The sequence below is a fragment of the Nerophis lumbriciformis genome, linkage group LG19, assembly GCF_033978685.3.
Source record: "Nerophis lumbriciformis linkage group LG19, RoL_Nlum_v2.1, whole genome shotgun sequence".
Classification (NCBI taxonomy): domain Eukaryota; kingdom Metazoa; phylum Chordata; class Actinopteri; order Syngnathiformes; family Syngnathidae; genus Nerophis; species Nerophis lumbriciformis.
The window spans coordinates 42,077,954-42,091,624 of NC_084566.2; the positions used below are offsets into that span (position 1 = coordinate 42,077,954).

The 13,671-nt window shown below is 34.4% G+C and overlaps 1 protein-coding gene across 1 annotated transcript in view; it reads right to left on the reverse strand.

Annotated features, from left to right (window-relative positions):
* Nucleotides 1–5,616: 5,616 nt before the first annotated feature.
* Nucleotides 5,617–13,671, reverse strand: part of LOC133618418 (ubiquitin-conjugating enzyme E2 R1-like) — a 25,937-nt gene continuing 17,882 nt past the window's right edge. Inside the window, exons 4-5 of the mRNA XM_061978752.2 lie at nt 7,184–7,318; nt 5,617–7,094 (exon numbers count right to left, since the gene is read on the reverse strand). Coding sequence (XP_061834736.1) covers nt 6,884–7,094; nt 7,184–7,318 — 346 coding nt within the window. The 3' untranslated portion in view covers nt 5,617–6,883. The remainder of the gene's footprint in view (nt 7,095–7,183; nt 7,319–13,671) is intronic.

Below are 13,671 nucleotides of genomic sequence, written 5' to 3' on the forward strand. Positions count from 1 at the left end.
TTTTTTATTATTATTTTTGGATTTGCTATTTGAGGCGGCTGCTAAGCATATCATTCAGGTTCCTGTGCGGTTTCAAAATAAAATACTGTGTTCTTAAATGACAGTAGTTTTGTTCGTAATATTTTATATAACATTGGTATTGAAATAAAGATCACAAAAAATAACGAGAACGAACACAACTGCCGGGAAAAAAAACTAGCAGGAAGTCATTTTGTAATTGGCTTAATAATTTAAAATGATCAATCTTGGAAAATAATTAAAAACACAAAAACCCTTACATTGATTTCGTTATTGCAGAAATTTAAAGTGATTTAGATTAGCCTTTTTTTGTCTGTTAGAATTGTATCCTATTTTTTATTATTATTTTTGGATTTGCCATTTGAGGCGGCTGCTAAGCATATCATTCAGGTTCCTGTGCGGTTTCAAAATAAAATACTGTGTTCTTAAACTACAGTAGTTTTGTTCGTAATATTTTATATAACATTGGTATTGAAATAAAGATCACAAAAAATAACGAGAATGAACACAATTGCCGGAAAACAAACGAGCAGGAAGTCATTTTCTAATTTCCTTAATAATTTAAATTATCAATTCAATCTTGGAAAATAATTTAAAATACAAAAGCCCTTAAATTGATTCCGTTATTGCAGAAATTTAAAGTGATTTAGATTAGCCTTTTTTTGTCTGTTAGAATTGTATCCTATTTTTTAATTATTATTTTTGGATTTGCCATTTGAGGCGGCTGCTAAGCGTATCGTTCAGGTTCCTGTGCGGTTTCAAAATAAAATACTGTGTTCTTAAACGACAGTAGTTTTGTTCGTAATATTTTATATAACATTGGTATTGAAATAGAGATCCTAAAAAATAATGAGAAAGAACACAATTGCCGGAAAACAAACGAGCAGGAAGTCATTTTCTAATTTCCTTAATAATTTAAATTATCAATTCAATCTTGGAAAATAAAAAATACAAAGTCCCTTAAATTGATTTCGTTATTGCAGAAATTTAAAGTGATTTAGATTAGCCTTTTTTTGTCTGTTAGAATTTTATCCTATTTTTTAATTATTATTTTTGGATTTGCCATTTGAGGCGGCTGCTAAGCATATCATTCAGGTTCCTGTGCGGTTTCAAAATAAAATACTGTGTTCTTAAACGACAGTAGTTTTGTTCGTAATATTTTATATAAGATTGGTATTGAAATAAAGATCACAAAAAATAACGAGAACAAACACAATTGCCGGAAAAAAAACTAGCAGGAAGTCATTTTCTAATTGGCTTAATAATTTAAAGTACCAATTAAATATTGGAAAATAATTTAAAATACAAAAACCCTTAAATTGATTTCGTTATTGCAGAAATTTAAAGTGATTTAGATTAGCCTTTTTTTGTCTGTTAGAATTGTATCCTATTTTTTATTATTATTTTTGGATTTGCCATTTGAGGCGGCTGCTAAGCGTATCGTTCAGGTTCCTGTGCGGTTTCAAAATAAAATACTGTGTTCTTAAATGACAGTAGTTTTGTTCGTAATATTTTATATAACATTATTGAAATAAAGATCACAAGAAATAACGAGAACCAACACAATTGCCGGAAAACAAACGAGCAGGAAGTCATTTTCTAATTTCCTTAATTTAAATTATCAATTAAATCTTGGAAAATAAAAAATACAAAGTCCCTTAAATTGATTTCGTTATTGCAGAAATTTAAAGTGATTTAGATTAGCCTTTTTTTGTCTGTTAGAATTTTATCCTATTTTTTAATTATTATTTTTGGATTTGCCATTTGAGGCGGCTGCTAAGCATATCATTCAGGTTCCTGTGCGGTTTCAAAATAAAATACTGTGTTCTTAAACGACAGTAGTTTTGTTCGTAATATTTTACATAACATTGGTATTGAAATAAAGATCACAAAAAATAACGAGAACGAACACAATTGCCCGAAAACAAACGAGCAGGAAGTCATTTTCTAATTTCCTTAATTTAAATTATCAATTAAATCTTGGAAAATAAAAAATACAAAGTCCCTTAAATTGATTTCGTTATTGCAGAAATTTAAAGTGATTTAGATTAGCCTTTTTTTGTCTGTTAGAATTGCATCCTATTTTTTAATTATTATTTTTGGATTTGCCATTTGAGGCGGCTGCTAAGCATATCATTCAGGTTCCTGGGCGGTTTCAAAATAAAATACTGTGTTCTTAAACGACAGTAGTTTTGTTCGTAATATTTTATATAACATTGGTATTGAAATAAAGATCCGAAAAAATAATGAGAACGAACACAATTGCCCGAAAACAAACGAGCAGGAAGTCATTTTCTAATTTCCTTAATAATTTAAATTATCAATTCAATCTTGGAAAATAAAAAATACAAAGTCCCTTAAATTGATTTCGTTATTGCAGGAATTTAAAGTGATTTAGATTAGCCTTTTTTTGTCTGTTAGAATTTGATCCTATTTTTTATTATTATTTTTGGATTTGCCATTTGAGGCGGCTGCTAAGCGTATCATTCAGGTTCCTGTGCGGTTTCAAAATAAAATACTGTGTTCTTAAACGACTGTAGTTTTGTTCGTAATATTTTATATAACATTGTTATTGAAATAAAGATCACAAACGAACACAGTTGCCAGAAAACAAACTAGCAGGAAGTCATTTTCTAATTGTCTTAATCATTTAAATTATCAGTTAAATATTGGAAAATAATTTAAAACACAAAAGCCCTTAAATTGATTTTGTTATTGCAGAAATTTAAAGAGATTTAGATTAGCCTTTTTTTGTCTGTTAGAATTTTATCCTATTTTTTAATTATTATTTTTGGACTTGCCACTTGAGGCGGCTGCTAAGCGTATCGTTCCGGTTCCTGTGCGGTTTCAAAATAAAATACTGTGTTCTTAAATGACAGCAGTTTTGTTCGTAATATTTTATTCAACATTGGTATTGAAATAAAGATCCTAAAAAATAACGAGAACGAACACAACTGCCGGAAAAAAAACTAGCAGGAAGTCATTTTCTAATTGGCTTAATAATTTAAATTATCAATTAAATCTTGGAAAATAAAAAATACAAAGTCCTTTTAATTGATTTCTTTATTGCAGAAATTTAAAATGATTTAGATTAGCCTTTTTTTGTCTGTTAGAATTGTATCCTATTTTTTATTATTATTTTTGGATTTGCCATTTGAGGCGGCTGCTAAGCGTATCGTTCAGGTTCCTGTGCGGTTTCAAAATAAAATACTGTGTTCTTAAACGACAGTAGTTGTGTTTGTAATATTTTATATAACATTGGTATTGAAATAAAGATCACAAACAACGAACACAGTTGCCAGAAAAAAAACTAGCAGGAAGTCATTTTCTAATTGCCTTAATAATTTAAATTATCAATTAAATATTGGAAAATAATTTAAAATACAAAAGCCCTTAAATTGATTTCGTTATTGCAGAAATTTAAAGTGATTTAGATTAGCCTTTTTTTGTCTGTTAGAATTGTATCCTATTTTTTAATTATTATTTTTGGATTTGCCATTTGAGGCGGCTGCTAAGCATATCATTCAGGTTCCTGTGCGGTTTCAAAATAAAATACTATGTTCTTAAACGACAGTAGTTTTGTTCGTAATATTTTATATAACATTGGTATTGAAATAAAGATCACAAAAAATAACGAAAACGAACACAATTGCCGGAAAACAAACTAGCAGGAAGTCATTTTCTAATTGGCTTAATAATTTTAAATGATCAATCTTGGAAAATAATTAAAAATACAAAAGCCCTTACATTGATTTCGTTATTGCAGAAATTTAAAGTGATTTAGATTAGCCTTTTTTTGTCTGTTAGAATTTTATCCTATTTTTTATTTATTATTTTTGGATTTGCAATTTGAGGCGGCTGCTAAGCGTATCGTTGAGGTTCCTGTGCGGTTTCAAAATAAAATACTGTTCTTAAATGACAGTAGTTTTGTTTGTAATATTTTATATAACATTGTTATTGAAATAAAGATCACAAACGAACACAGTTGCCGGAAAACAAACTAGCAGGAAGTCATTTTCTAATTGGCTTAATAATTTAAAATGATTAATCAAATCTTGGAAAATAGTCAAAAATACAAAAGCCCTTAAATTGATTTCGTTGTTGCAGAAATTTAAAGTGATTTAGATTAGCCTTTTTTTGTCTGTTAGAATTGTATCCTATTTTTTATTATTATTTTTGGATTTGCCCTTTGAGGCGGCTGCTAAGCGTATCATTCAGGTTCCTGTGCGGTTTCAAAATAAAATACTGTGTTCTTAAATGACAGTAGTTTTGTTCGTAATATTTTATATAACATTGGTATTGAAATAAAGATCACAAAAAATAACGAGAACAAACACAATTGCCGGAAAACAAACGAGCAGGAAGTCATTTTCTAATTGCCTTAATAATTTAAATTATCAATTAAATATTGGAAAATAATTTAAAATACAAAAGCCCTTAAATTGATTTCGTTATTGCAGAAATTTAAAGTGATTTAGATTAGCCTTTTTTTGTCTGTTAGAATTTTATCCTATTTTTTATTATTATTTTTGGATTTGCCATTTGAGGCGGCTGCTAAGCATATCATTCAGGTTCCTGTGCGGTTTCAAAATAAAATACTATGTTCTTAAACGACAGTAGTTTTGTTCGTAATATTTTATATAGCATTGGTATTGAAATAAAGATCACAAAAAATAACGAGAACGAACACAACTGCCGGAAAAAAAACTAGCAGGAAGTCATTTTGTAATTGGCTTAATAATTTTAAATGATCAATCTTGGAAAATAATAAAAAATACAAAAGCCCTTACATTGATTTCGTTATTGCAGAAATTTAAAGTGATTTAGTTTAGCCTTTTTTTGTCTGTTAGAATTTTATCCTATTTTTTAATTATTATTTTTGGATTTGCCATTTGAGGCGGCTGCTAAGCATATCATTCAGGTTCCTGTGCGGTTTCAAAATAAAATACTGTGTTCTTAATTGACAGTAGTTTTGTTCGTAATATTTTATATAACATTATTGAAATAAAGATCACAAAAAATAACGAGAACGAACACAATTGCCGGAAAAAAAACTAGCAGGAAGTCATTTTCTAATTGCCTTAATAATTTAAAATGATCAATTAAATATTGGAAAATAATTAAAAATACAAAAGCCCTTACATTGATTTCGTTATTGCAGAAATTTAAAGTGATTTAGATTAGCCTTTTTTTGTCTGTTAGAATTTTATCCTATTTTTTAATTATTATTTTTGGATTTGCCATTTGAGGCTGCCGCTAAGCGTATTGTTCCGGTTCCTGTGCGGTTTCAAAATAAAATACTGTGTTCTTAAACGACAGCAGTTTTGTTCATAATTAAAAATACAAAAGCCCTTAAATTGATTTCATTATTGCAGAAATTTAAAGTGATTTAGATTAGCCTTTTTTTGTCTGTTAGAATGTTATCCTATTTTTTTTTATTATTATTTTATCATTCTGTTTGTATTTGCTTTAATTTTCTTTCCTTTACATGTTTTGCGGAAGAAAGTACTGCCGGACGATTGGAGAATATGTTTGTATGTACACTGTTCAATAAATAAATAAAAAATAAAATAAATGTAATTATTCACTCCACTTACATTTTGTTCCAATAAATCTTTATTCCCCATTTTTAAATAGCCAAAAAAAAATAAAAAATAAAAATAAACAGGTGATCACCATCCACACAGCTACATGTGCATCAGTCGGGGGGTAACTCTGAGAAAGATCCACTAAGTCGAATGCAAATTGAATAATCCTGAGAAATTCAGTGTGAAATCCAATTGAGCAGATGGAATAAATCAACGATGGCGATGAAAAAAATAAGACACAAAGAAACACTAAAAAATATATCAAAAATACGTAAGCTTACCACTAACACAAACAGTAAAATAAAAATAGAGTGGCGTTGTTATTTTTCCCACGTCCAGACTTCCATTATAATTCTGACTGACACTGCAACATCATCTTTTCTACACAGGCTGTTAAGATGCCAAACCTAAAAAAAAAAAATCTCACAAAAAAAACATTCTCAAGCAAGGCTGCAAGCATCAAGTCTAACCACAAGAAAAAGACTAAGCAGAAATGGAAAGACAAAAATACTTTTCGGGGGGGGCATAAAAAAACAAAAAACGTTAAGTTTAGTCAGGCTTTTAACCTGAGTAAAAACTATTGTGATCAGCAAACGCTTACACCCTCCTCCCAGATGGATTATCCCCACACATTCTTAATGTAAATATTAATTCCACCATTAAAATGACAAGAAGTAACCAGGAGACACAGCAATACTTTCGGGATAATACAAATCGTTAGACAGCTTGACCCAGCCAGTTTATGAGCGTTCGGCCCTCTTTTTGTACGACCAGACCCAATTTAGCTTCCAAACAGACGAAAGAAAAAGAATTCAAGGTGTTCTGGCATGCAGACTACGACGCCTGGGGGGAAAGTCCCGATCCGTGTATTGTTTTAGTCCACTTCACCAGGAAGTCGCCGAGCAAAACCCACAACCAGGAAGGGGAAAGTTACAATGGAAGAAATAGTTTGTAAGGGTTTGCATCAGTGCAAAAGTGGCGTCAACCCCGCACGACCTTTGACATTAGAAGCGACATGACGTTTAAGTCCCTCTGGTTCCAGGAGAAAATGGAAAAAACTGGACTGAACGTGTGACATCAGCAGCCCATCAATTTTAGCTTTAACAAAGAGCGCACAAGCTGAGGTCAAATTAGCTCATTTTCATTGGTTTACAAAACGGGAGCCGTCGAAGATTTCTCACTTGCCGATGACCCGGGCAGCAAAAGAAGGGACGTCGCGCGTGTCGGCAAAGATTGGTCGAGCTGAGGGGAGAAAGGAAGAAAAAAAAAAAGGCATGTCATGACTCCTCGTTGCCCGAGTCGTCTTCGTCGTAGCAGCAGTCGCCGTCGCCGTCCTCCACATCGTCGTCATCGTAATAATAGTCATAGAAGAGGTCGGAGCCCTCGTCGGGAGGCGGGGCGCGTGTGCGGACGCAGTACTCCGCCAGCGTGGTGGGCACCTTCACGCCGTCGCGCTCCGCCTCGGCTTTGGTGGCCACGACTTGTTTCCTGCAGGGTGGCATTATTTGTTGGGGACACCGAATTCACCAATTTTTTTGTGCGTTCGTTTGAAATGACGGCCGTGTCTCGCCATCTACCTGATGATCTCCACGTATTCACGGTCTTTGCCCTTGCTGTCCCTCCATTTCCGGTACATGACGGAGGCGTCCACGTTGGCAGGAGAGAAGGTGTTTGGCTCGTTCAGCAGCGAGATTACGCTCAGCAAGATAGTTCTGGAAGCACAAAACGAGGGCGGCACCATCAGAGGCTGCTACACGCCGACAGTATACACAACCCTAAACCAGGGAAGTTGTCACGTTGTGGAAATGGTCAATAAAAAAGAGAATACCGTATTTTCCGCACTATAAGGCGCACCTAAAAACCACAAATTTTCTCAAAAGCTGACAGTGCGCCTTATAACCCGGTGCGCTTTATATATGGATTAATATTAAGATTCATTTTCATAAAGTTTCGGTCTCGTAACTACGGTAAACAGCCGCCATCTTTTTTCCCGGTAGAACAGGAAGCGCTTCTTCTTCTACGCAAGCAACCGCCAAGGTAAGCACCCGCCCCCATAGAACAGGAAGCGCTGCTTCTTCTACTGTAAGCAACCACCCGCCCGCGTAGAAGAAGAAAAAGCGCGCGGATATTACCGTACGTTTCATTTCCTTTGTGTGTTTACATCTGTAAAGACCACAAAATGGTTCCTACTAAGCGACAGGGATCCGGTTCATGAAAAGACGCAATCTCTCCATCCGCACACGGATTACTATTTCACAGCAACTGATATTCCTGTGAACCGCACTGTGGATACAACGGGAGCACGTACGGTGAATATTCGCACCACAGGGAATGAGAAGTCATCCTTCACTGTGGTTCTAGCTTGCCATGCTAATGGCCAGAAACTTCCACCCATGGTGATATTCAAAAGGAAGACCTTGCCAAAAGAGACCTTTCCAGCCGGCGTCATCATAAAAGCTAACTCGAAGGGATGGATGAAGAAAAGATGAGCGAGTGGTTAAGGTAAGTTTAAGTTTACGCGAAGAGGCCGGGTGGCTTTTTTCACGCAGCTCCGTCCATGTTGATATACGACTCCATGCGCGCCCACATCACGCTGGTTTTAATATATTATTAAAGTTTGACTGACCTATCTGACTGTTTTTTTGACATTCCTTTAGCGCAGTTAGATGCGGCTTACAACACGGGGCGGCTTATAGGTGGACAAAGTTTTGAAATATGCCGTTCATTGAAGGCGCGGCTTATAACCCAGGGCGCCTTATGGTGCGGAAAATACGGTACAATGAATTGCAAATCCTTTTCAACTTATACTCAATTGAATAGACTGCAAAGACAAGATATTTCATGTTCACACTGAGAAACTTCTTTTTTTTGTGTGCAAATAATCATTAACTTAGAATTTAATGGCAGCACATACCTGCCAACTTTTGAAATCAGAAAAACCTAGTAGCCAGGGTCCAGGGGCAAAGTCCTGGTGGGGGGTTCAGGCTTCGCCCCCCGACGCAAAATGATTATTAGCATTCCGACAGGTTAAAATGTTGTTAAAACCATCACTTTTCTATCAGTCACAGTGACTTTTCAAAACAAAAATATTACAGCAAAAATCATATGGGTTGATTGACATGTTTATTCTGTAAGCTAACTTCAATAGTTTGAAATTATTTTGACAGTTAATGCCAGTTATCCTGTCAACCTTTCACAAGACTTCAATTTGTTAATTGAAAGTATAAACAGTATAAACACTTTTTACAGTAAACAAATGGTAAAACAGTACTAAACAATTCCATTAAAAAAAAAATTGGTGTCATTATTAACTTTCTGTCCAAGCTTGTATAATCTACTGCCTTGTTCAATTGTAAAAAATATTCTGTGCCTAAAATTCACATTTCTATCACAATTATCATACTGTAAACATGGTAAGCTAACTTCATTCAAATTAATAGTCCTGTCAATAGCATGGAATTACAATTCAAATGTAGTTTTTTTGTAAGCCTTTCAAAAGAATTCAAAATATGAAAAATTAATGAAAATTAATGTAAGCCATCAGACAATTGAAAAGTGGCACATCACATCTCTAATGTAATCATTTGAACTTTTCAACAGAAATAGCACTGCAAAAATATTAAGGACATCCTTCTGTATTTTGGTAGTTATGCTGTCAACATTTAACAAGATTTCTTCAACTTGGACTTGAAAGCATAAATAGTATAAACACTTTTAACAGTATGTCGTGCTGTGAAATACAGCCGACAGGATTGCGCACCAAACACGAAGCAAGGCCAAAGTGCATGCATGCTGCAGGAGAACAAAGGACTTCTTTCATTTAAGGTTTGTGATAAACCATCAAACTCATTCGTTAAAAGGACTCTATAGTAATATAAAGCGAATTTTTCTGGACATTATCATGCAAGAAAAGTTTATTTTTGGGACCGCGATCACCGCGTAATGATTTTTAAAGGTTGCATTACAAACATTTAACTGTCCCATGTGATCAGCCAGTGCGATTGGAAGTCCATGCTCAATTATTGCCTCCGTAAATAAAACTTTGGCATTTATCACATCCAAAGAATCTGTTTGGGCGACGAAAAACGTTGAAAGTTTTCCACTTGTATCGCTAGCAACGGCATTAGACTTGTGTTTTTTTGTCCCAACGTGGTCTTTTACATCGCTAATTCCTCCGTGTCCGATCGAAAAATCTTGTCTGCACAAGGTGCAATTCGCGTAGTTTTCACCCTTTTTTTTTTTTTTAATTAATGAAAAACCGTATTTTTTATCACTGCAACCGTAACCCGGAATAGGTTGATGAAAACCGTACGAATTACGGGAAAACCGGAGTAGTTGGCAGGTATGTAATATGGATGAACTCTAATATTGTAATAGATGGAAAGACTTTCTTTTGGAAAAATATGTTTGAAAGAGGAATCATTTTTGTCAATGATATTATCAATGAGAATGGTAAGATTATGAAGTATGAAGAATTTATAACCATGTATGGTGATGCTTGCTCAAGCTTTTCATTTAATCAACTAACTGGAGTCATTGGGAAAAGATGGAAACAAATAATTAATTATGGAACTACTAAATTATTAGTTTGTAAACCTCTAATAAGAAATTCGAGTTGGCAAAAAGGAACTAAAATAAATAGAAAAATATATAAGTTTTATTTAATAAAGAAATCTTTGAGGGCTGCCCCATACAACACCTTTGGAAAATGGGAGGACTTTTTTGACTGCCCGTTGCCGTGGGATGCCATATTCCAGAGGTGGGACCAAGTCATTGTTTTGCAAGTCACAAGTAAGTCTCAAGTCTTTGCCCTCAAGTCTGAGTCAAGTCCCGAGTCAAGACAGGCAAGCCCCGAGTCAAGTCCAAAGTCAAGACTGGAAAGTCTCAAGTCAAGTCCTAAGTCCTGCATTTTGAGTTTCGAGTCCTTTCAAGTCCTTTTAACCACAGACTAATATATTAACACAGATTGTGTATGCTTTTCAAACGCTGTATTTATTTATTAAAACAAGTGCATTTTAAATTGCAGGAAAGAAAATTGTGCTGACATTGCACTTTATAATAGCACTATTAACTAGTCATTTTAAACATTAACTCATTCCTTTACAGAACAAACACATTGAAAAATAAAGTGCAAATGTACTTATTTGTACAAAAGTGTTAACATTGAAAAAACATGACATATACGTGAACATAACAAAAAAGTTGTACTTTTTATATGTCAGGGCCCTATGCTGCATTGCATTTGCAAAAGACCAAATTAGCCAAGAGTCTGTCAGTCATTTGTGCACGATGGGGGCGTAGTATGATGCCACCATGGCTGAAAACTCGCTCCACTGGAGCACTGGAGGCAGGCACTGCCAAGACTCTCATGGCCACTCGGAACAGTGAAGGAAGAGTCTTCATGTTCAATGCCCAGAACAAAAGGGGGGAGAGAGTTGTTTTGGGTTGGTGCACTACTTGTAAGTGTATCTTGTGTTTTTTATGTTGATTTAATTAAAAAAAGAAAAAAAAAAAAAATTCTTGTGCGGCCCGATACCAATCGATCCACGGACCAGTACCGGGCCGCGGCCCGGTGGTTGGGGACCACTGAGGTAAACAACCAACAGTATGTCAGAAAGCTAGCTAAAACGGTACACATATTCATAATATAGTATACATTTTAACTGACCTTTATTTGACTATTTTTGTCTTTTTTTAGGTGGCTAAAATACGCGGTGCTGCTGACCGCCGTCTAACGTTACGTGTGATATATTGACTAACGTAACCCTGCTTAAAAAAAAATCACTGAACAAAAAGTATGAATAAGGTAGTGAACTGCAACAGATTCCCGTGTTTGTAATAACGTTATAACGTTAGCAGTGAGTTTACAGCCTCACTGATTTAACTACACAGCAAATAAAAGTCACGTTACTTAGCCAATAAACGTTATCTTACATTCAAAACTTACCGTTCTTTGTGCAACTTCAAATGCCGGACGAAGTTGGAAGTTGTTGCCTCTCCATCAGTAATTTTGGAACCGCATGTGTTGCATACTGCAAACCGTTTTGTGCTGACCACCTCGTAATTTTTATACCCAAACAAAATTATTTTAGGTATCATTTTTTGTTCACTGGCGTGTGGTTTGGACATGTCTTCTTCGTTGGTTGTCCTGCAATTTGATTGGATGAATGCTGTGTGATGAAAACAAAGTAGATCTAATTTGATTGGCTGTTGTACTGAGAGCACACCAGCTGACACACGCAACGCTGATAGACAAGTACACAATGAAAAACACGGAGCGCTCCCGAATAACTTTTTCATCTTTGGGTTTTGGGGAAAGTAGCAAGTCATGTCAAGTCATGTCAATTCAAAAGGCTCAAGTCCAAGTGAAGTCACAAGTCATTGATGTTAAAGTCTAAGTCGAGTTGCAAGTCTTTTTACATTTTGTCAAGTCGAGTCTAAAGTCATCAAATTCATGACTCGAGTCTGACTCGAGTCCAAGTCATGTGACTCGAGTCCACACCTCTGCCATATTCAAACTAATCTATAAAACTACTACTGATGTGCAAAATCGTTATTTTCAAATTAAAATTATTTATAACTTCTTACCCACGGGGACAATGTTAAAATTATGGAATATGACAGAGTCAGATGACTGCCGATTTTGTTGTCAGGAGTCTGAATCCACCCTGCATTTGTTTTGGTATTGTCATATTGTGTCTTCCTTTTGGGTGGAAGTTGAAAAAATGTGTTTAAGGATTGGTTTGTTTATGAAGCTTGATGTGGTTTCTGTTATTTTGGGAGAGTTCATTGACAATCATGATTTAATCAATTTAATTATAATACTCGGTAAAAGGTTTATTTTTAAGGCCAAAAACAGATATTCACTTAGTATTACTTTCTTTAAAACATTTATTCAGTATTTTTTAACTTTAGAAAGTTACATGGTTGAAAACGATGATGCCAAAAAACATAAAAAAAGATGGGAAGTCCTCAAAGGCTTTTGTTGAAAGTGTAATTAGGTTTATAGATTATACTGTATATGATTTGCCTGAGAAGCTGGACAGGACAAAAAAAAAAAAAAAAAAAAATTACTTTTTGAAACAGATACCAATAATTTCCAATATTATATTTTAAATCATTTATCGGCCGATACTATCGGACATCTCTATAATTGACCCCTATATAGGAACATTTATTTTGAAAGGAGCGCCCTGCAACAAAATGTCCTGTTTTTTCGCGAAACATAGAGTTGGGGTTTCTATCTATAGTATCATTTATTGAGGTCCACTCAGGAAGTTGGCAGTAGTGTGCAGGTAAACCGAAGACGTTGGCTGGGAGACATTCCAGCGATTGATGTCAGAGCAACGTGCTCCTCTTGAGAAAGGAGAGGTGTGATGCCATACATCAGGGGTGCTCACACTTTTTCTGCAGGCGAGCTACTTTTCAATTGATCAAGTCGTGGGGATCTACCTCATTCATATATATAATTTATATTTACTTATTTATGAAATATATGTTTATGTTAACAGGTTAAAGGTGTTTAATGATAATGAAAGCATGTTTAACACATATGGTTAATATTGTTAATAAATTAAAGGTGTTTAATGATAATACAAGTATGTTTAATACATATAGTTAATATTGTTAACAAGTTAAAGGTGTTTAAAGATAATACAAGCATGTTTAACACATATAGTTAATATTGTTAACAAGTTAAAGGTGTTTAAAGATAATACAAGTATGTTTAACACATATAGTTAATATTGTTAATAAGTTAAAGGTGTTTAAAGATAATACAAGCATGTTTAACACATATAGATTCCTTTCTTTCATGAAGACAAGAATATAAGTTGGTGTATTACCTGATTCTGATGACTTGCATTGATTGTAATCAGACCGTAGTGCTGATAACGTCCGCATTTTCGAATGGAGGAGAAAAAAAGTCCTCCTTTCTGTCCAATACCACATAAAAGTGGTTGGTTTTTGGCATCTTATTTGTCCAGCTTCCGTACTCCTTTGTATACACTTTACAAGAAATACATTGTCCGCAAACTCTGTAGCTTGCTAGCTTGTGCACGCCAGC